Source organism: Hylobates moloch, unplaced genomic scaffold (genome assembly GCF_009828535.3).
Source record: "Hylobates moloch isolate HMO894 unplaced genomic scaffold, HMol_V3 SCAFFOLD_7, whole genome shotgun sequence".
NCBI lineage: Eukaryota > Metazoa > Chordata > Mammalia > Primates > Hylobatidae > Hylobates > Hylobates moloch.
In genome coordinates, this window is record NW_026652282.1 from 59,417,867 (window position 1) to 59,439,760 (window position 21,894).

Consider the following 21,894-nt stretch of genomic DNA (forward strand, 5'->3'; position numbering starts at 1 on the left):
ACACTTTTACACTGTTGGTGGGAGTGTAAATTGGTTCGACCATTGTGGAAGACAGTGTGGTGATCCCTCAAGGATCTAGAACTAGAAATACCATTTGACCCAGCAATCCCATTACTGGTATATACACAAAGGATTATAAATCATGCTACTATAAAGACACATGCACACGTATGTTTATTGCGGCACTATTCACAATAGCAAAGACTTGGAACCAACCCAAATGTCCATCAATGATAGACTGGATTAAGAAAATGTGGCACATATACACCATGGAATACTATGCAGCCACGAAAAAGGATGAGTTCATGTCCTTTGCAGGGACATGGATGAAGCTGGAAACCATCATTCTCAGCAAACTATCACAAGGACAGAAAACCAAACACCCCATGTTCTCACTCATAGGTGGGAACTGAACAATGAGATCACTTGGACATGGGGCGGGGAACATCACACACCGGGGCCTGTCGTGGGGTGGGGGACTGGGGGAGGGATAGCATTAGGAGAAATACCTAATGTAAATGGCGAGTTGATGGGTGCAGCAAACCAACATGGCACATGTATACCTACGTAGCAAACCTGCATGTTGTGCACAGGTACCCTAGAACTTAAAGTATAATATTAAAAAAAAAGAAAATTATTTGGCCACTGACTGGACTCACGGAGACACATCAGTCATATCAGCAATATATTTAATATTAATACCTATGTCCATTTGCCACGATGAGTAGTTATTTATATAGGTGGCTGATTTCATCCACTATGTACTGATTTTTTTCCTGTCTTCATTTTCCAAACATGACCTTTTCCTGCCCTTGTTCCCAGAGACTGGGGCCTAGAGCTCCCTATGCAATGACCATCTATGAATGCGATCAACTAGATCTCTGTGTTTTGCTGCTTCAAGCTTTCCCCTGCAGAATAAGCTCTGATGGGATCTCAAATAGGAAAGAAACTGTAGTTCTTTGGCTGTGGAGCAGGTCAGGTGGGGCAGTGTGTGTGTCTGGGCCAAGGTCTGTGAACCTCTGTCCTGGGAAAAGGGCTGCCAGCTTCTCTTCCTGATTTTCCTCAAGTAATGCATAAAAGAATGAACCTGACAAGGTAATTAGTAGAAAATACAACTGGCAGCCATTGCTGGCTGAGTCGCAGTGCACACTCCAGCAGATGTTACCATGGTTTCAAGGCTGAATTTTTCTCCTCTTTTCTCCCGCTGCCCTCTCTCTTCAGTTAATTTGTCACTCTGCTCCACAGACTCCTCCACAGTCTGCCTCCATAGACTGGTGCAGACTTAACCCTGAATAGAAGCTGGCTTTTCGATGATTTGCTTTTCAAATTACGTTTATTGTCTTTTTCTCTTGAATAAAAAATAAGTGTCAAGTGACAGAATACAATATAAACTGAAGAAAATTAAAGTTAAACTCACATTTCAGAATACTTAAAATTGTATCATAATACCTGCCCCATCTTTTTGTAATCCATACTGCATAGTTGAGATCTGTCTTAAAGTGCTTTTGACCTTGAAACCTCCAGCAGGCCTATGCCCATTCTTTTCCCCTTGGAGCTGTTGGCCTTCAGTCTTGCTTGAAAAATTCAGCCATGGACACAGGCTTGCTTATTATCATTGTTGCTGTTATTATCTGCTGGAATGCACAGAGCTCTCACAGCGTTACAGGCACTAAGCATTTGCTAGGCACATCAGCCATTGACAGACATTGGCTGTTCATTGGGATCGGAACTCTAGTTTGCTTCATTCCTACTTCACAACTGCCACAGCCAGTGGTCACAGGAAAGGCTCTTCTCAATGAAAAATCAAAAGTAAAGGTTCCTCTTGGGCCTCTTGGCCATAGATAACCTGATGAACAGAAGGCTACACTGTCATCGTCAACCCCCAATCCCGACTCCGCCGCCCCTCCATCTCGCAGCCAAACTTGGAGAATTAGTACAGGAGCAAGATCCACCTCAGAAGTGGCAGAGCAATGATCCCCTCACCACTAGATGTGTCCTCCGCAGTTGATCACTCCCAATCCGAAACAAGGAGTGCCCAAAATGTGTCCAGAATTTACAGCAGCCAAACATAAGAGGGCTCCATGTTATGTCTTGAGTAGGGGATGAGCACAATCTCAGAAATACCCGATTCGCTGGTATGAGCATGAAGCATCTCCAGGTCCAGCAAGGCTGCATCCAAAAACTAAACTCTGAGCTGGAAGACCTCTATATTCTGGCTGGTAGTGGCAAGCTAGGACAGCTCTCTCATGGAGTGGAGGAAACGCCCTGACATATCATGTACAAATTATTGATGGTGGGAGGGATTGTAAGGGGAGAAAAAGTGTGGGCACAAATTCAAAAATCATTTATCTTAGGCAAACACTATTAATATGAGCAAGCCATCATTTTATGTGCTTTACAGATAAGAACTTGTTTAATTCTCTTAACACCTGATAGGATAATAGTAGGTACTATTATCATCGACTCCATTTCACAAATGATGAAACTGAGCCAAAGAGAGGTGAAGTAACTTCCTCAAGGTCATGGAGCTAGTAGACAGATGTAGAGCAGGGATTTGAAACTGGGCAATCTGGCTCCAGAACCCATGCTTTTACTACATTATGCTGCACCATTATGGAAATTTTGGAAAATACACAGAAACAAACACGATAACCTGTATGCACTAGCACCACTAGCCACATCTTGTTGTATAGCTTTCCTCTCCTTTAGATTCATATACCATACAATACATTACATATACTTCTTTTACAAGGAATCATATTCTTTATCTTGGTCTTAAAAACATTTCCCCTATCTGTACACACAGCCTTACAATCGTTATTTTGAATGTTGTATAATATCTTCTTGTGTGGCTAAAACATTATTTAAGCAGTACCCGACTGAGGAGCACTTAGACTGCTTGCAATGTTTCTCCATGACTGAACTCTGCGAGAGGCAAAAGGGTGACAGGCTTTTTAAAAAACTACCTTTTCAACCCAATTAGCTACAACTGCAGAATAAAATTAACAAACGAAAACTGCCAGGGAGGGCAGCCCTGTGTACAGGAGGAGACAGCAGAAGTTGGCCGCCACCACAGTTCCCCTGCTTCCCTTTGTCTGGCGGCCCCGCGGGATTGGCCAGAGCTGGCGCCGAGGGACTGCAGAGCTCCCCGCGGCTCCTACTGCGCACGCATGAAAAAAAGCCGGGTTGGGGGGAGGAGGGGAGTTTCGGGGGTAGAGTCTGGGGAGTGGGGTACCTGGTGCAAAGTAGGGTGCGTGAAAGAAGTCACAAAAAGCGCAGAGGCGGGGCTTCCCGCCCTAATCCGGCCTTTGTCTCCGCCCCTCTGCCTTTGTTTCTGCCCCAAGCGTCTTATTGGTCAGACATCTTCAGCCCCATTGGTCCAAGAGCCAAAGGACGGGGTCTGCCCCAAGCTGTGCCTGCTTCCGGAGCCGCAATAAGAACGGTCAGTTGAGATGCGGCTTTCAGGCATTTGTTTAGGACATGCCCATGGTTGGGGTTCTAAAGGGGCTTGTACGGTAACTGGAGCAGTTCAGAGTTCAACAACAAGCTTCCAAGATGCCGCCCAAAGGGAAAAGTGGTTCTGGAAAAGCGGGGAAAGGTAGAGCGGCCAGAGCGATCAAGGAGAATGGGGGCGGGTGAGGAGCGAAGGGAGGGAACAGACAGTCCATCTTTGGAGTCCGGGACGGACGCAGCAGGTAGCCAGTGGCCCCACAGTGCTGCCATCGATTACCTCTGTAGGAATACGTTGGGCTACGGTTCAGGGACCGTCCTGGTGGGTAATGGAATCTGGTGGGGATAGTTCCTCGGAAGCGATGACTTAGGGCTGCTATTTCAAGGGGTTATTAGAGTTCTAAAATTGGGTCTTATCAAAAGCCAGCAATAGGAAGTACACATTGATTATGGTTCTTAAAGTTCACTTTAATGCTTACAGAATGACATGTCCACCATCGGGGAAGGAATCATTCATCCATTGAACAGAAACGTGTCAGGCACAGTGCTAAGCGCTGAGGATATAAAAATAAGACAGAGGGCTGTGCGCGTTGGCTCACGCCTATAATCCCAGCACTTTGGGAGGCCGAGGGAGGGTGGATCACGAGGTCAGGAGTTCGAGACTAGCCTGGCCAACATGGCGAAACCCCGTCTCTACTAAAAATACAAAAATTCGCCAGGCGTGGTGGTGCGCGCTTGTAATCCCAGCTACTCGGGAGGCTGAGGCAGGAGAATCGCTTGAACCCGGGAGGCAGAGGTTGCAATGAACCGAGATCGCGCCACTGCACTCCAGCCTGGGCGACAGAGCGAGCCTCTGTCTCAAAAAAAAAAAAAAAAGATTTTGGCCTTAAGGAGCTCCCGAAGTAGTGAGGAAGATAAAGGCTTAGTGATCATAAAGCACTATACTAAATGTAGTGTTGAGGGATGTGTATGGGATATAATAGAAATTGAGGGAAGTGCTTCATTTAGCTGGGGAACAGGGAACGGAAGACTTCCTGGAGATGAATTAGGCAGAGGTCAAGATGGGCATTGAGGGTAGGTTAAAGCATTCCTTACTGGGGGTCCAGCAGCAAAAGCACTGAGGTGAGAAACAGCATGATGTGTGCAGTGTAGTGTTGCTGGAGCAAAAACTCAAGGCAGAATGGCAAATGGTGAGAATGAAAACAGAAACAAAGACCAGATCATGGAGAGTGCTATATATGCTGCTAAGAAGGACAGTTAAGGATCAGAAAGACCTGTAAGGACATTGTCGTGGTAGTCTTGGTGAGAGATGATGGTGGACTGACCTAAGGGAGTGGCTGTGGGAACTGAGAAAAGAGAAAAGATTCTGTAAATATTAGGATGTGAAATAGTCAAGACTTGGTGATTTATTGGGTTGGGGAGGGAGGATCAACGATCATTCTGTTTTCTGGATTGGATTTCTAACCTGTTGCTGGTCCTGCAGGGTAACATCAAGGATACATGAGGAGCAGGGATGAGATTGATGAATTCACTTTCAGAGAGATTGGCTTTGAGGTGTCTGTGGGACATCTCAGTGGAGATGTAGTCAGGAAGTGGTTGGATATTTGAGTCTGAAGTTTGAGGGAGAGGTCTAGACTGTACATGTAAGTTTTAGGAGTCATTAACTTATAGATGGTAGTTGAGCCCATTAGAGTGTGTGCAATTATCCATGGAGAGTTTATAGAATGAAAAGAGCAGGGAGCAGAGGATGTGATCCTAGGACAGGCAGAGAAAGAGGCAGACAGATAGAGGGAGTGCAGAATGGTGGCCAGAGGCTGAAGAGACCAGAATGTTTTAAAGAGAGAGGGTATAGTCTATCAAGCACAGCAGATTTGGAAATTAGAGGTGGCCTTCGGTGAAAGTGGTTTCAGTGAAACAGAAGCCAGATTGCAGTGACTAGAGAACTGACTGGGAAGTGGTAATTTGGACTTCTTGGAAAGTTTTAATTGAAAAGCATGGAAATGGGATGGTAGATAGAGAAGGACAGAGGATTAAGAGAAAGTTTTATTTTCTTTGCTTCTTTGGAATGGGGAAAACTTGGGAGTGAAGCTGAAGGATCCAGTAAAGTAAAAGAGGTAAAGGCACAGAAGAGTGAGATTTAGGAGAAAATGCAATCCAGGACCTAGGGGGAGCAGGGACACCTTATGCTTGAGGTCATAGGAAAGGAGATGGAGGGGCAGGGACTCAGTAGGCATCTTGAGAGTGGTAAAGGTCTGGAATATCGTAATGGGAGAGGGAATGAAACACAAAAGAAGTGCCCTCAGGGCTAGGAGCCTGACTAAGATCAAAGGCCATGAATTTGTAGACTACATAATCTTCACAGTCTGATTTACCTAGTACCATGCAACTGGCACAATATAGGATTGAAAAGAGCTAGGTGCAGCCTTAAGCCATGGTTGAGGTTTTGTTAGGCAGTTATGATAGGAGGATAGCAACACAAGGGAATTACAAGGGCCAGTGGGAATGCAGTTCAGATGAATGAACATGGGGTCCAGAGTGGGAAGGGAAAAAGAGGTCTGGTGATCTAGGTGAATGTAGCAGGACGAAGGGACTGGGGTCGAGGGAGAGGTTCTGTGAAGTTAAAGAGCTGGTATTGTGGGAATGAGACATGAGGAAGCTGGAAGGACAGGAGGTTATAGCCAGAGACTGAACTAGTTCTGAGTGGCACAGTTCCATCGTGCGCCCCCAGAGCAGGTAGCTTGGAGTAGAGAGCATGACATTCGGGAAAGAGACCTAGAACTGTGAGATTCCCCAAGATAGATGGTGGGGTCACTCAAGGTAATGGCAGGAGTGAGGGTGGAGAGGAAGCCCAAAGCTGATGCCAGAGTCGTCAGGAAATCAAAGGCAGTGAGGTGGCAGTCAGAAGATGATAGCATCCGCCAGGCGCGGTGGCTCACGCCTGTAATCTCAGCACTTTGGGAGGCCGAGGCGGGCGGATCAGGAGGTCAGGAGTTCGAGACTAGCCTGACGAACATGGCGAAACCCCGTCTCTACTAAAAATACAAAAAAAAAAAAAAAAAAAAAAGACAGCATCCAGCAGGGAAAAGGATGGGATAACTGGAAGGCATCATCATTCAAGAGTGGATCTATAGCAAACCCAGTTACGAGTTTGATTTAATAACACTCCTTTGGCAGTAACATTTTTTTAGGGTTTTGGTAGTCAGTATTTGGGTTTTTCAGTTTAATCAAACATTTATTAAAACACCTTTTGTGTGCCAGGCATTGTGCTAGGCTTGGAGATACTAAGACAAGCAAGATGGAGACTCCTGCTTAAAACTTTTCAGTGGCGGCCAGGCGTGGTGGCTCATGCCTGTAATCCCAGCACTTTGGGAGGCCGAGGCGGGCAGATCACGAGGTCAGGAGATCCAGACCATCCTGGCTAACACGGTGAAACCCTGTCTCTACTAAAAATACAAAAAAAATTAGCGGGGCGTGGTGGCGGGCACCTGTAGTCCCAGCTACTGGGGAGGCTGAAGCAGGAGAATGACGTGAACCCGGGAGGCGGAGCTTGCAGTGAGCCGAGACCGCGCCACTGCACTCCAGCCTGGGCGACAGACAGAGCGAGACTCCATCTCAAAAAAAAAACAAAAAAAACTTTTCAATCGCTCCCTATTAAGTCTAGGATAAATCCCAAGCTCCTCAGTGGGGCCAACAGGCCTCAATGCCCTGACCCTCAGCTACCTCCCTCAGGCAGGCTCATCTGAGTGCACTCCCACCTCAGATTTGGCTTCATCCATACAATTTCTTACACATACCATGTCATTTCCCCCATTCTGGAGTGTCTCCTCATCCTTTCTTCGGCTAACCAGCTCCTACTCATCCAGGGCCTTCACTGGCTGGCTCCAGTGTCCCTCTGTGCTTCCACAGCCCCCTGTCCATAACCATCTCTGCATCTCCTGCATTCTCCTGAAATAATCTGTCTTCCTCACTAGAATATGAGTTTTCTGAAGGAAGGTACATGGCTTGTTCATCTTTGTACTCCCAGTGCCTGGAACTCAATAGTTGTATAGGAAATGTTTATTGAACTGAACCCTTAATTCAACTGTAATTCTTAGGAACATCAGCCTCTAGCAGTACATAGGCTGCCACTGACACAGAAGTTACCATAATAGTAAAATGACATACTTGTAAAATGTAAGATGCTGCTAATGGTTCTAGGAAGACATCAATAGGCAATGTAGTAGACTCTAGAAATTTGGACATGAATGTATTCTTTAGCCAAAAATGGGTAGTTGGAAATTTGATCTTTTTAAAAAATATATTCTTGGAGATTTTACTTACTGGAATTGTAATGCTTGAACACATAGTTGCAGTACATGATAGAACTCTTACAAGAACTTAGGAGTCTGCCCTCAGAAGGCAGGGTGTTAAATTGGATACAGAGAATCTGGGCCAGGCTTCCGGAGCTTTCATTCACCTATGAGCACGCTCATTTGTGTATCCATTTTCTGTGAAGGGTTTATATAGGGCACAGATTTCCTGTTTGAAGAAAGATGGGTCAGATTAATTTAGCTTGATGTTGCAAAGCAAGCTTGTCCAACCCATGGCCCACGGGCTGCATACGGCCCAGGACGGCTTTGAATGCAGCCCAACACAAATTCGGAAACTTTCTTAAAACATTATGAGATTTTTTTGTGATTTTTTTTTCAGCTTGTCAGCTATCATTAGTGTTAGCGTATTTTGTGTGGCCCAAGATAATTCTTCCATTGTGGCTCAGGGAAGCCGAAAGATTGGATACCCTTGTTGTAAAGTGTCTGGCCGAGTTCCCTTTTGAAGTGTGGCGTTATGATGGAAATATCCACTCCCGTTGTGTGTTGGACCTTTCTGTAAACATGGAGGTGCAGTTTAAATGAGTACCTGTCATCTCTTCTCTAAAGGGGGAGCAGCCTCTGGGAGTGACAGTGCTGACAAGAAGGCTCAAGGTCCCAAAGGTGGTGGCAATGCAGTAAAGGTGAGTTACTGGTTCCTTTTTTTCCATGTTAAATATAAATTCTATTTATGTGTTAGTACACATAAAAGACAGAATGCTTAACTCATTCTAACAGGCTAGCCTAACACTGGTATAAAATCAAAATAACACAAAATTGTAGCTGGGCACAGTGGTTCACACCTGTAATCCCAGCACTTTGGGAGGCCAAGGCAGGCAGATCAGCCTGGCCAAAATGGTGAAACCCTGTCTCTACTAAAAATACAAAAATTTGCCTGGTGTGGTAGGGTACACCTGTAATCCTAGCTACTTGGGAGGCTGAGGCACGAGAATCAAGAATCGCTTGAACCGGGAGGCTGAGGTTGCAGTGAGCTGAGATTGCACCACTGCACTCCAGCCTGGGCAACAGAGTAAGAGTCCATCTCAAAAAAATAAATAAATAAAAATAAGTTTAAAAAAAATGGAAAATATAGACCAGTCTTGCTTATGAAAAGTAATTCCCTTTAAATATTTTCTCATATACTTTCTCAGATACCCAGAATTTCTTCATACTTTTTTAGTATTGTTCCTTAAAATGCATTAAGTTAGATCTTCCCAGTAATTGAGTTATTTCTCAGGACAAAATAATCAGGACAAAATAATATTTTATGAAACCAAGAGATTAGATAAGTGTTAAAAGGCCTCTGCTGAATAAACAGGCAAGGGTGCAGGTCTCTTTAGAAAGCTCCCCCACTGGTGAGCTACAAACCAGGGTCTTGACCATGAAAATGGGGGCAGGAGAAAATCAGCAAATAATTATTGGAAATACTTAACCCAGTCCCAGAGGAGTCTCTGCTGGGAGAAAATTTAATCTGCAAACTAGTAAGTGCTATGTAACAAGGCAATTTCCATGTTTTAGTCAGGATATGGGAGCCTGTACTTTGATTCATTCATTCAGTAAGGACTTAGTGACATCTGCCCTGTGCCACGCAATGTATTAGGCTCTGGGGATTTTTTATTATTTATTTATTTAATAAAAAAGTAAGAGATGGGCCAGGCACAATGGTTCACTCCTGTAATCCCAGCACTTTGGGAGGCCAAGGTGCGAGGATCACTTGAGCCCAGGAGTTTGAGACAGCCTGGGCAATATAGCAAGACCCTGTCACTAAAAAAATAAAAATAAAAAATTAGCCAGACGTGGTGGTGCACACCTGTGGCCCTAGCTACTCAGGAGGCTGAGGTGGGAGAAGCACTTGAGCCCGAGAATTTGAGGCTGCAGTTAGCCATGATTGTGCCACTGCACTCATCCTATGCAACAGAGCGAGACCCTGTCTCAAAAAAATAAATAAAAAGTAAGAGATGGTCCTTGTTACAAGAGGCTACTTAGGAGCAGTTAGGTAAAGATATATATTTCATTGCTGTGTGATAAGCATAGCAGTGGAACTGCATCATATGAATTCAGCCATACATGTGTAGCCTAAAAAAGAGAGATCATGTAAATGGTGTGGACTGTTCTGCCCACTCTTCTATTCAATGAACCTATGCCCCACAGAGAGAGAGAAAGAGAGAGATGAGAGACATGCACCTGCTTTTCTATAGTTGCCCTGAATTCTTGTATGAGCATCCAATCATGTGAAGTGGGGTTCTGGTATCCAAAGGTAAGTTTTCATAAAACATAGCCCCTAAATACAACCCAGTTACTTCATCTGGTGTTCAGCTGAAGAAGTGATCATTGTTACAAATGGAGTAGAGCGTGTCTGGCTATGTCTGGGCTTAAATGAGAGCTGACATGCTGGTCTCCCATATGACATCTTCATAAAGGGATATTCTAGGGTAATTTTGGCCATATGCAGTTTTCACCTAATATGCTTTTACAAGCATCTAACCTAAGAGACTGTTGCACTACATATAGCTTTAGCTACTTTTTTTTTTTTTTTTTTTGAAATGGAGTTTCACTCTTGTTGTCCAGGTTGGAGTGCAATGGCACGATCTCAGCTCACTGCAACCTCCGCCTCCCAGGTTCAAGCAATTGTCCTGCCTCAGCCTCCCAAGTAGCTGGGATCACAGGTGCCCGCCACCACGCCCAGCTAGTTTTTTGTATTTTTAGTAGAGATGGGGTTTCACCATGTTGGCCAAGCTGGTCTTGAACTCCTGACCTCAGGTGATCCATCTGCCTCGGCCTCCCAAAGTGCTGGGGTTACAGGCATGAGCCACCATGCCTGGCCGCTTTAGCTAATTTTTTAAAAACTTTGTTTTGTTGTTTTTATCTTTGTAGAGATGGAGTCTCACTATGTTGCCCAGGCTGGTCTTGAACTCGTGGCCTCAAGCGATCCTACCGCCTCAGCCTCCAAAAGTGTTAAGATTATAGGGGCATGAGCCACCACACCTGGTGCATATGGCTTTAAAGAGGCATCTTACCCTCTCTGGAAAAAAAATAAGTTCAGTGTGGCCACTCATGAGATATATGGAAAGGAGTGGCACGTTATTCACTAGGAAAGTAGATTAGGGTTAAATTTTTTTTTATAAAGCCTTTTATTTTGAGATAATTATAGATTCACATGCAGTTGTAAGAAATAATACATCTAGCTGGGCATGGTGGCATGTGCCTGTAGTCCCAGCTACTTGGGAGGCTGAGGTAGGAGGATTGTTTGAGCCCAGGAGTTTGAGGCGGCAGTGAGTCATGATCACGCCACTGCACTCCAGCCTGGGCAACAGAATGAGACTTTGTCTCTAAAAAAGAAAAAGGAAAAGAAATAATACATATTCCTTTGTTTCTCCCAATGGTAACACCTAACAAAACTATAGTACAATGGCACAAACAGGATATTGACATTGGTGTAGTCAAGATACAGACAATCCTACCACTACAAGGATCCCTCCTGTTGGCCTTTTATAACTATACCCGCTTCCCTCCTGCCCCACCTCTGCCCCCTTAACCCATGGCAGCAACTTATCTGTTCTCCATTTGTGTAACTTTATAATGTCAAGAATGTTATATGAATGGAATAATACAGTATGTAACCTTTTGGGATTGGTTTTATTCACCCAGTATAATTCGCTGGAGATTTCATTCAAGTGGTTTTGTTTATCAATAGTTTATTCCTCTGTATTGCTAAATAGTACCGGTTGAGTATCCCTAATCCAAAAATCCAAAATGCAAAATGCTGTAAGGTCTGAAACTTTTTGAGCGCTGACATGAAACTCAAAGTAAATGCTCATTCTATCATTTCAGATTTTGAATTTTCAGATTAGATATGCTCAGTTGGTAAGTATAATGCAAATATTCCCAAATCCGAAACACTCTGGTCCCAAGCATTTTGGATAAGTGATATTCTTTTTTTTTTTTTTTTGAGACGGAGTCTTGCTCTGTCTCCCAGGCTGGAGTGCAGTGGCGCGATCTCGGCTTACTGCAAGCTCCGCCTCCCGGGTTCACGCCATCTCCTGCCTCAGCCTCTCCGAGTAGCTGGGACTACAGGCGCCCGCCACCACGCCCGGCTAATTTTTTGTATTTTTAGTAGAGACGGGGTTTCACCGTGTTAGCCAGGATGGTCTCGATCTCCTGACGTCGTGATCCGCCCGCCTCGGCCTCCCAAAGTGCTGGGATTACAAGCGTGAGCCACCGCGCCCGGCTGGATAAGTGATATTCAACCTGTATCCCATGATGTGGAAGTGCTGTAGTATGTCGAACCATTCACCTGTTGAAGGACAGCTGGGTTGTTTCAAGTGTTTTTTGAAGGCCCCAGTCGGTGGGGACCCTGGGACCCTCCAGCCTTTTAGGGTTCAGCTCCTTTCACATTCTGTCATTCTGCTTCAGACTCCACCCCAGTGCCCACACCCTGCCCTTTTGTCGCTATAAGCTGTGCAGATTCTGAGACCCATCCACTGACCACAGCTTCCCTCCTTCCCCTTCCCTTCCTGCCTCCACCAATCCTGTTCCTCTGTTCTTCTCCTCACAGACACCCAAGCCCTCGAGCCCACCCTGATCTCCCCACTTTCTCCTAGGCTTCATGTTTGTTTTCCTATCCCCTGCACACTCAAAATTAGGCCTAAGGGCTTGATCGTAGGATTGAGGAGGTCCAATTTTTCTTTTGGCCACCTCCCTGCATCCACCTCCCTGCTACTCAGGATCAATCCAATGGTCTACTTTCTATGCACTTAAAATCAGAACTATAGTTAGAAGAGAAGAATTCGAGTGGTTCTAGTATAAAGAAAAGACAAATATTTAAGGTGATGGATATTCCAAGTATACTGATTTGATCTTTACCAATTATATGAATGTATTAGATTATTGCATTACCTTGAAACTGTACATCTACTATGCATCAATAAAAAAGAAAGGAAGGAAAAGAAAAGAAAAGATAGATTTCTTTGAACACGTCTACCTTGGGGCAACTTAAATATTAATACTTGATTTTTAATTAGTATGTAAATAAAATATTTACTAATAATTCCAATATGAGTATTGTATTTGCTCATAGATTAACTTATTTCAGTAGCTTGGCTCAGATTTGAAACAGTTACTTAAGAAAGAAAAATTCAGCCGGGCGCCAGTGGCTCACGCCTGTACTCCTGGCACTTTGGGAGGCCAAGGCGTGTGGATCACCTGAGGTCAGGAGTTCAAGATCAGCCTGGCCAACATGGTAAAACTCTGTCTCTACTAAAAATACAAAAATTAGCCAGGTGTGGTGGCGGGTGCCTATAATCCCAGCTACTCGGGAGGCTGAGGCAGGAGAATCACTTGAACCTGGGAGACAGAGGTAGCAGTGAGCCATGATCGCACCACTGCACTCCAGCCTGGGCGACAGAGCAAGACTCCATTTCAAAAAAAAAAAAACTCCCCAGAACTGCTGGGCCCTACTGGAAAGTCACCCAGCCTTGGGGATTGGGACTACTAATACTTGGTCTCTAACTTTACCTAGGCCCTCAGTGCTGCTCAGCAATCCTTTACCACCCACCTGTAGCCATCCACCACCCCACTCCCATCAGTCAACAGAGAACTTCATTCCATGGTTCTCAACCCCAGATGTACATCAGATTTGACTAAAAAAATACCAGTGCCTAGGGTCTCACCCCAGACCAACCGCATCAGAATCTCTTGGAGAGGGGCCTGGACTTTTTTAGAAGGGCTGGGCTGTGTGGCTCATGCTTGTAATCCTAGCACTTTGGGAGCCCGAGGTGGGTGTATCACTTGAGGTCAGGAGTTCGAGACCAGCCTGGCCAACATGGTGACACCTTGTCTCTACTGAAAATACAAAAATTAGTTGGGCATGGTGGCATGCGCCTGGAATCTCAGCTACTCGGGAGGCTGAGGCAGGAGAATCGCTTGGACCCGAGAGGCGGAGGTTGCAGTGAACTGAGATTGTGCCACTGCACTCTAGCCTGGGCGACAGAGTGAGACTCCATCTCAAAAAACAAAAACAAAAAACTTTTTTAGAAGCTCTGGAAGTGATTCTAATATGCTGCCAGGGTTAAGAAACACTCATCTAGTCTCACAGGGTTAGTGTGAGGATTTAATGACATAAGTACTCATCAACTTTTAAATGTTTTTATTATTTTAACAAGAAAGTGGAAACCAGACCCATTGTCAGGAACTCCTTGGCTTTTAGCCCCCTATCAACAAAGTTACCTCCTCACCTTTTTTTCTTTAAGGCTAATTTTTATTTTATTTATTTATTTTTTTTTGAGACGGAGTCTTGCTCTGTCGCCCAGGCTGGAGTGCAGTGGCGCAATCTCGGCTCACTGCAAGCTCTGCCTCCCGGGTTCACTCCATTCTCCTGCCTCAGCCTCTCCGAGTAGCTGGGACTACAGGCGCCCGCCACCATGTCCGGCTAATTTTTTGTATTTTTTAGTAGAGACGGGGTTTCACCATGGTCTCGATCTCCTGATCTCGTGATCCGCCTGCCTCGGCCTCCCAAAGTGCTGGGATTACAAGCGTGAGCCACCGCGCCCGGCCAAGGCTAATTTTTCAAACCGTGTTCTGAATACCTAACCTTGCTCCTTCATTTATCTCTACCCTCTTTTTTGTTCTGTCTTCAACCGGTTTTTTTTTCCTGGGTCTTTCCCTTCATTCTGAAAATATGCCCAGGGACCTTTAAAATTTCGTGTGTTTTTTTGTTTTTGTTTTTGTTTTGAGACGGAGTCTCAGTCTTGTTGCCCAGGCTTGAGTGCAGTGGTGCGATCTTGGCTCACCGCAACCTCCACCTCCCAGTTTCAAGCGATTCTCCTGCCTCAGCCTCCCGAGTAGCTGGGATTACAGGCATCTACCACCACTCCCGGCTAATTGTAGTTTTAGTAGAGATGGGATTTCTCCATGTTGGCCAGGCTGGTCTCCAATTCCTCACCTCAGGTGATCCGCCCGCCTCTGCCTCCCAAAGTGCTGGGATTACAGGCCTGAGCTGCATTGCCCAGTGTAAATTTCGTATTTACATGTCTTCCACTTTTTGCCTCTAGCTAGAGCCCTTTCTCCTTTTCAAACAAAATTAGTTTGTTTGAATTACCCCCCCACTTGCCATTGTTTCCTCAGTCAGCCTGCTGCATTCTGGCTTCTGCACTTAAACTCTTCTGAAACTCCTTTTTCTGAGATCATTGCTCCATCATTGCACAGTTTCTTATACTTCTTACCTGATGTCTCTGCAACACTTAACCCTTGTTGACCATTTCCTCCTTGAAACTCTCTCCTGCCTTGGTTTGTTAGCACACGCTTCTCTCCTACCTATATGGCCTTTCCTTTTTATTATGTTTTCTTTTTTTTTTTTTTTTTTTTTTGAGACGGAGTCTTGCTCTGTCGCCCAGGCTGGAGTGCAGTGGCGCGATCTCGGCTCACTGCAACCTCCGCCTCCCGGGTTCACGCCAATTTCCTGCCTCAGCCTCTCCGAGTGGCTGGGGACTACAGGGCCCGCCACCACGCCCCGCTCAAGCAATTTTTTTTTGTATTTTTGGTAGAGACGGGGTTTCACCGTGGTCTTGATCTCCTGACCTCGTGATCCGCCCGCCTCGGCCTCCCAAAGTGCTGGGATTACAAGCGTGAGCCACCGCGCCCGGCCTCTTTTTTCTTTTTAAGAGACAGGTTCTTGCTCTGTCACACAGGCCAGAGTGCATGACATGCAGTGGCATGATCATAGCTCACTGCAGCCTTCAATTCCTGGGCTCAAGTGATCCTCCTGCCTCAGCCTCCTGAGTAGCTAAGACTACAGATGTGCACCACCATGCCCGGCTAATTTTTTTTTAAGTTTTTGTAGAGATGGGGGTCTTGCTATGTTGCCCAGACTGGTCTCAAACTCCCAGCCTCAAGGGATCCTCCCGCCTTGGCCTCCCAAAGTGCTGGGGTTATAGGTGTGAGCCACTGTGCCCGGCCCCTTTTTATTACACTTTTTGAGTTCTTTACTTGTTGCTTGAACATCGATAGTCTCCAAGGTTATTTTAACTTTCTTTCCTCCTCTTCTCATTTTCATCTCCTTCCTGGTAACCTCATGAATTCCACACTTCAGCTGCCACCTCCATAGTCATCACTCCCAAACTCTTTCTGTAGCTTGGCTCTCCAAGACACAGCTGCACTGTTGCCAGTTGGTTGGTCACACTTGCAGACCCCACAGGAATGAAAATCTCTTTGTCGCACTGTCTAAACTAGAATAGTCGTTTATTCATTTATAAAATAGTGGACGGTATCCCCTATCTGTGACCATGAATGCAGTGTACATTTTCCCAGGAATTGTATCAGACAATCACTTTGTGAGTATGGAAGCAGAAACAAGGAGGCAGTCTAGAAGCTGTCTCTTAAAAAAAAAAAAAAAAAATTAACTGTAAAACAGCCTCAGGCAGGTCCTTCAGGAGGTATTCCAGAAGAAGGCATTATCATAGGAGATGACAGTCCCATGCATGTTATTGTCCCTGAAGACCTTTCCATGGGACAGGACATGGAGGTAGAAAACAGTGATATCGATGATCCTGACCCTGTGTGGGCCTAAGCTAGTGTGTGTATTTGTGTCTTAGTCTTTAATAAAAAAGTTTAAAAAGTTAAAAAAAAATTTTAAATAGAAAAAAACTTATAGTGGCTGGGCGTGGTAGCTCACACCTGTAATCCCAACACTTTGGGAGGCTGAGGCGGGCAGATCACTTGAGGTCAGGAGTTCAAGACCAGCCTGGCTAACATGGTGAAACCCTGTCTCTACAAAAAATACAAAAATTAGCTTGGCGTGGTGACACGCACCTGTAATCCCAGCTACTCAGGAGGCTGAGAGACACAAGAATCGCTTGAACCTGGGAGGTGGAGGTTGCAGTGAGCTGAGATTGTGCTACTGCACTCCGGCTTGGGCAACAGAACGAGACTTCATCTCAAAAAAAAAAGAAAAAAGCTTATAGAATAAGGATATGAAGAAAGAAAATAGTTTTGTACAGTTGCACAATGTGTTTGTTTTCTAAGCCAAGTGTTATTAAATAGAGTCAAAAAGTTTAAAATTTTTTAAATGTATAAAGTTAAAAAGATACAATAAGCTAAGGCTAATTTAATATTGAATAAAGAAAAGTGTTTTATAAATTGTAGCTTACATGTATAGTGTGTATAAAGTCTACAGTAGGGGACGGGTGTGGTGGCTCATGCCTGTAATCCCAGCACTTTGGGAGGTCAAGGTGGGTGGATCACCTGAGGTCAGGAGTTCGAGGCCAGCCTGACCAACATGGCGAAACCATCTCTACTAAAAATACAAAACTTATCCAGGTGTGGTGGCGTGTGCTTGTAATCCCAGCTACTAGGGAGGCTGAGGCAGGAGAATCACTTGAACCCGGGAGGTGGAGGTTGCAGTGAGCTGAGATCACACTGCTGCACTCCAGTCTGGGAGACAGAGCAAGACTCCGTCTCGAAAAAAAAAAAAAAAAGTCTACAGTAGTGTACAATAATGTCCTAGGCCTTCATATTAACTCACCACTCACTGACTCACCCAGAGCAACTTCCAGTCCTGCAAGCTCCATTCATGTAAAGTGTCCTATATAAGTGTACCATTTTTTATCTTTTATGCTATATTTTTACTGTACCTTTTCTATGTTTAGATACCCAAATACTTACCATTGTGTTACAGTCGCCTATGGTATTCAGTACAGTCACATGCTGTACAGGTTTGTAGCCTAGGAGCAACAGGCTATGCCATATAGCCTAGGTGTGTAGCTGGCCATACCATCTAGGTTTGTGTAAGTACAGTGTTATGTTTGCACAACAACAAAATTGCCTAATAACTCATTTCTCATGTGTTTCCCTGTAGTTAAGTGACGCATGACTATAAGTGATTCTATTTGAATGTGAAATGAGAAATCCTGCGAAACAGCTATCTTGACAAAATCATTTTTAAGGATAATAGTGGTTTTTTAAATCCATGGCTTTATGTAAACATAGGTCAAATTTGAATACTTCAGTAGGGTTGGGTGTTCTTAATATTCAACCTATGATATCTTTTCGAAGTGTGGAATTGTGGGGAGGCTTATGCATTGGGTCTCTTTTAGTAAGAAATACTTCCTGGCCAGGCACGGTGTGCTGACACCTGTAATCCCAGCACTTTGGGAGGCCGAGATGGGCAGATCACTTTAGGCCAGGAGTTTGAGATCAGCCTGGCCAACATAGTGAAACCCATCTCTACTAAAAATACAAAAAATTAGCTGGGCGTGGTAGTGCGCACCTATAGTCCCAGCTACTTGGGAGGCTGAGGCAGGAGAATTGCTTGAACCTGTGGGTGGAGGTTGCAGTGAGCCAAGATCGGGCCACTGCACTCCAGCCTGGGCAACAGACGGAGAGTCTGTCTCAAAAAAAAAAGATAGAAATACTTTCTAGCAGGTTTTTTCTTATCCTCACTCTGATTAAATAATAGCTAGCCATTGGTCAATGGTAGCTGCATTATCTCAATCTTCACAATCCTATGAGAACACGTAGGTCCCGTTATCATCGCATCTTGATGTACAAATGGAGAAACACTTGGAGGTTTAAAAACATGCGTAAGTTCAGCCGGGCATGGTGGCTCACGCCTGTAATCCTAGCACTTTGGGAGGCTGAGGCGGGCAGATCACTTGAGGTCAGGGGTTCGAGACCGGCCTGGCCGACATGGTGAAACCCCATCTCTACTAAAAATACAAAAATTAGCTGGGCTTGGTGACGGGTGCCTGTAATCCCAGCTACTCGGGAGGCTGAGGCAAGAGAATTGCTTGAACCTGGGAGGCAGAGGTTGCAGTGAGCTGAGAGCACACCATTGCACTCCAGCCTGGGAGATAGAGTGAGACTCCATCTCTAAATAAATAAATAAATAAAGCCTAAGTTCATACAGCAGAGTTGGGATTTGATTCCAGGACCACAGCTCTCAACCCATATCATGTTTCCTCCTCCTGTTAGCATGGAGGTATATGGTAAAAGATGGGAGCTTCCCGGCCGTGTGCGGCAGCTCACGCCTGTAATCCCAGCACTTTGGGAGGCTGAGGCGGGTGGATCACGAGATCAGGAGTTCAAGACCAGCCTGGCCAATGTGGAGAAACCCCATCTCTACTGAAAATACAAAAATGAACTAGGTGTGATGGCACGTACCTGTAAACCCAGCTATTCAGGAGGCTGAGACAGGAGAATTGCTTGAACCCAGGAGGCGGAGGTTGCAGTGAGCCAAGATCACGCCACTGCACTCCAGCCTAGGTGACAGAGGAAGACTCCTTCTCAAAAAAAAAAAAGAGGAGCTTCCCACAGCCAGGTGCCTATTTTCTATCTAAATCAGGACTCTGAGACATTGTCTTAATATGGGGAATGGGATTGTGATTGTTGTCCTGGGCAAACTTCCAGGATTTTTACTTGCTATGAACTAATGTGTTTTGTTTTGTTTTTTTTAACTGGTGGGGGTAATCCAAATATAACCACTGTACTTTAAGGAGTCATTTGGGTCTCCAAGTATTACATGAATGTACTTTTTCCTTGCAGGTCAGACACATTCTATGTGAAAAACATGGCAAAATCATGGAAGCCATGGAAAAGTTGAAGTCTGGGATGAGATTTAATGAAGTGGCCGCACAGTATAGTGAAGATAAAGCCAGGCAAGGGGTACATTGCTCTTATGATTTATAATTTTCTCTCAGGTTAAGAAAGCAAAGTAAAAATGACAAATAATAAAATAAGATAAAATAAAATTCTCCATCCTCCACAGAAGAAACACAGAAGTAGGGATCATTCCTTTGTTCAACCCTTAGTTGTAGCCATATTTTGGTTTAAAGATCTCAAAAGCAGAAATGTCCAACTTGTGAATAGTAGAATAAGGGTCACCTATGTCGAAACCTAGGCATGACCAAACTTGCACAGCTAACTTCAAAGTCCAGCAGTGTTGAGAGTACTTATGTGTTCAGTCTAGTTAGACTTCTTCTACCTATTTGTCCTTATTGAGCCTATTCTTGTATTGCTCTTAGGAATATACCTTGTAACCTTAGCAAAATGTTGGGAAATTCTCTCAAGCTACAGTAGCCCTCTTCAGGGCCACTTGATATCACTTATCTTTTGGGTTTTTCAGGGCGACTTGGGTTGGATGACCAGAGGGTCCATGGTGGGACCATTTCAAGAAGCAGCATTTGCCTTGCCTGTAAGTGGGATGGATAAGCCTGTGTTTACAGACCCACCGGTTAAGACAAAATTTGGATATCATATTATTATGGTTGAAGGGAGAAAATAAAATCATATGAAAGACTGAATAAGTTTTATACATTTTGTTTCTTTAAACGGTATTAGATATTCCTTTGAGCTGGAGCTGCAAGGAAATACAAAAATTTTTAAAAAGAAAAGATATTGGATGCTCCTTGTATTCTGTGAAAGCTCTATGTATGGGTTTGTAGGTGTAAGAGAGGGTGGGGATAAGTGAATGTCAACTGTAGTAGGTATTCAGTCAGTCGTTCTCAAAGAGAAGTCAAGCAGACTCCCTTTAACCTGTATTCTCTTTCCTCCCAGAACTATATCTGACTCTCAGTCTGTCCCATAAATTAATTCAGAAACCATCTTCAGGGGAAGCAGATATCAGCTCACACTATTCACACAACTGAAAATATTGGGCATCAAATAGATTAGTGTGTGAGAATCATAAAATAAGTTCCTAGACAACATTTGTTTTCCATGTTAGTCAACTCTGATCTTCCAGGACAGGTGGTATTAGCTCCACTGTCTTAACATAGTACGCGGCACGTTACAGCCTTTCAATGTTAACTCCTTTCTTTTTAAATAAATGTTTATTGGAGGAAAAAAGCACTCAGTTGTTCCATGAGTTGTTTTGTACTAGACTAACCGAGTGCTGGTTAAAGGGAGGGATGTCAGCATAAAAACGTCATTCCCTCATCTTCAGTGTATGGGTTACATTAGGGCTGTCCTTTCCAGGGCCAATGTTCTGTGCATCTAAATTTTTAAAATTTAAAATGCTGTATTTATGACATATAAAAAAGTATAAAGATTACCAATATAAATATTATACTGCTTCAAAAATAAAACTTGCCAACACAGCTATGTGATTCTTAACAGATTATTTTAACACACTGCCTTCTCTCCCTCAGCTGCATTTGATATTATACCCACTTATATAATGGCAGCTTTACCTAGATACCTGACTTTCCCACTTGAGAAGAGTTTCTGAGCACCTCAGTAGGTTATGCCTCCATGAGATTTTCCCCACGGAGCAGATATGCCAGTGTATACAGAGATGTTCAAATAGATATAAGCTGAAACTATGGCTGGGCCCAGTGGTGTGCGCCTGTAGTCCTAGCTACTTGGGAGGCTGAGGCAGGAGGATCACTTGAGCCCAGGAGTTCTGGGCTGTAGTGTCCTATGCCAATCGGGTATCAGCACTAAGTTCAGCATCAATACGGTGACCTCATCTGGGCACAGTGGCTCATGCCTATAATCCCAGCATTTTAGGAGGCCAAGGTGGGAGGATCACTTGAGCCTCGGAGTTTGAGGCTGCAGTAAGCTATGACCATGCCCACTGCACTCCAGACTTTAGCCTGGGCAACAGAGGCCCTGCCTCTTAAAAAAAAAAAAAGAAAGAAAAACATGGTGACCTCCTGGGAGTGAAAGACCAGCAGGTTGCCTAAAAAGGGGTGAACTGGCCCAGGTTGGAAACTCAGCAGGTCAAAACTCCTGTGCTGATTAGTAGTGGGATTGCACCTTTGAATATCCACTGCACTGCAGCCTGGCCAACACAGTGAGATTCCATGTCTAAAAAAAAATTTAAAGCTGAAACTACATGTTATTGATTGATTGTTTTTTAATGATTTGTTGACGTGGGGTCTTGTTACGTTGCTGAGGCTGGGCTCAGGTGACCCTTTTGCCTCAACCTCCCTAGTAGCTGGGACTACCAGGCAAGTGCCACTGCACCCTGCCTATGTGTACTTTGAAAACTACATTAAAAACAATGTCTCTAGGCTGGGCACGGTGGCTCATGCCTGTAATCCCAGCACTTTGGGAGGCTGATGCAGGTGGATCACTTGAGGTCAGGAGTTTAAGACTAGCCTGG

The 21,894-nt window shown here is 44.6% G+C and overlaps 1 protein-coding gene across 1 annotated transcript; it reads left to right on the top strand.

The window, feature by feature from the left end:
• Positions 1-3,510: 3,510 nt before the first annotated feature.
• PIN4 (peptidylprolyl cis/trans isomerase, NIMA-interacting 4) lies at positions 3,511-20,951 on the top strand. The gene is made up of 4 exons (XM_032757169.2): positions 3,511-3,598; positions 8,367-8,440; positions 19,332-19,451; positions 19,912-20,951. The coding sequence occupies exons 1-4, from the start codon at positions 3,556-3,558 to the stop codon at positions 20,068-20,070; spliced, it is 396 nt and encodes a 131-aa protein (XP_032613060.1). The 5' UTR covers positions 3,511-3,555; the 3' UTR covers positions 20,071-20,951.
• Positions 20,952-21,894: the final 943 nt, after the last annotated feature.

What these genes read in the sequence shown, in the direction of transcription:
- PIN4 (XM_032757169.2), top strand. Translation starts at nt 3,556, where the DNA reads ATGCCGCCCAAAGGGAAAAGTGGTTCTGGAAAAGCGGGGAAAG. An exon ending in TTCTGGAAAAGCGGGGAAAG is followed by an intron (nt 3,599 to 8,366) that starts GTAGAGCGGCCA and finishes TCTTCTCTAAAG; the next exon opens with GGGGAGCAGCCTCTGGGAGT. An exon ending in AAGATAAAGCCAGGCAAGGG is followed by an intron (nt 19,452 to 19,911) that starts GTACATTGCTCT and finishes TGGGTTTTTCAG; the next exon opens with GGCGACTTGGGTTGGATGAC.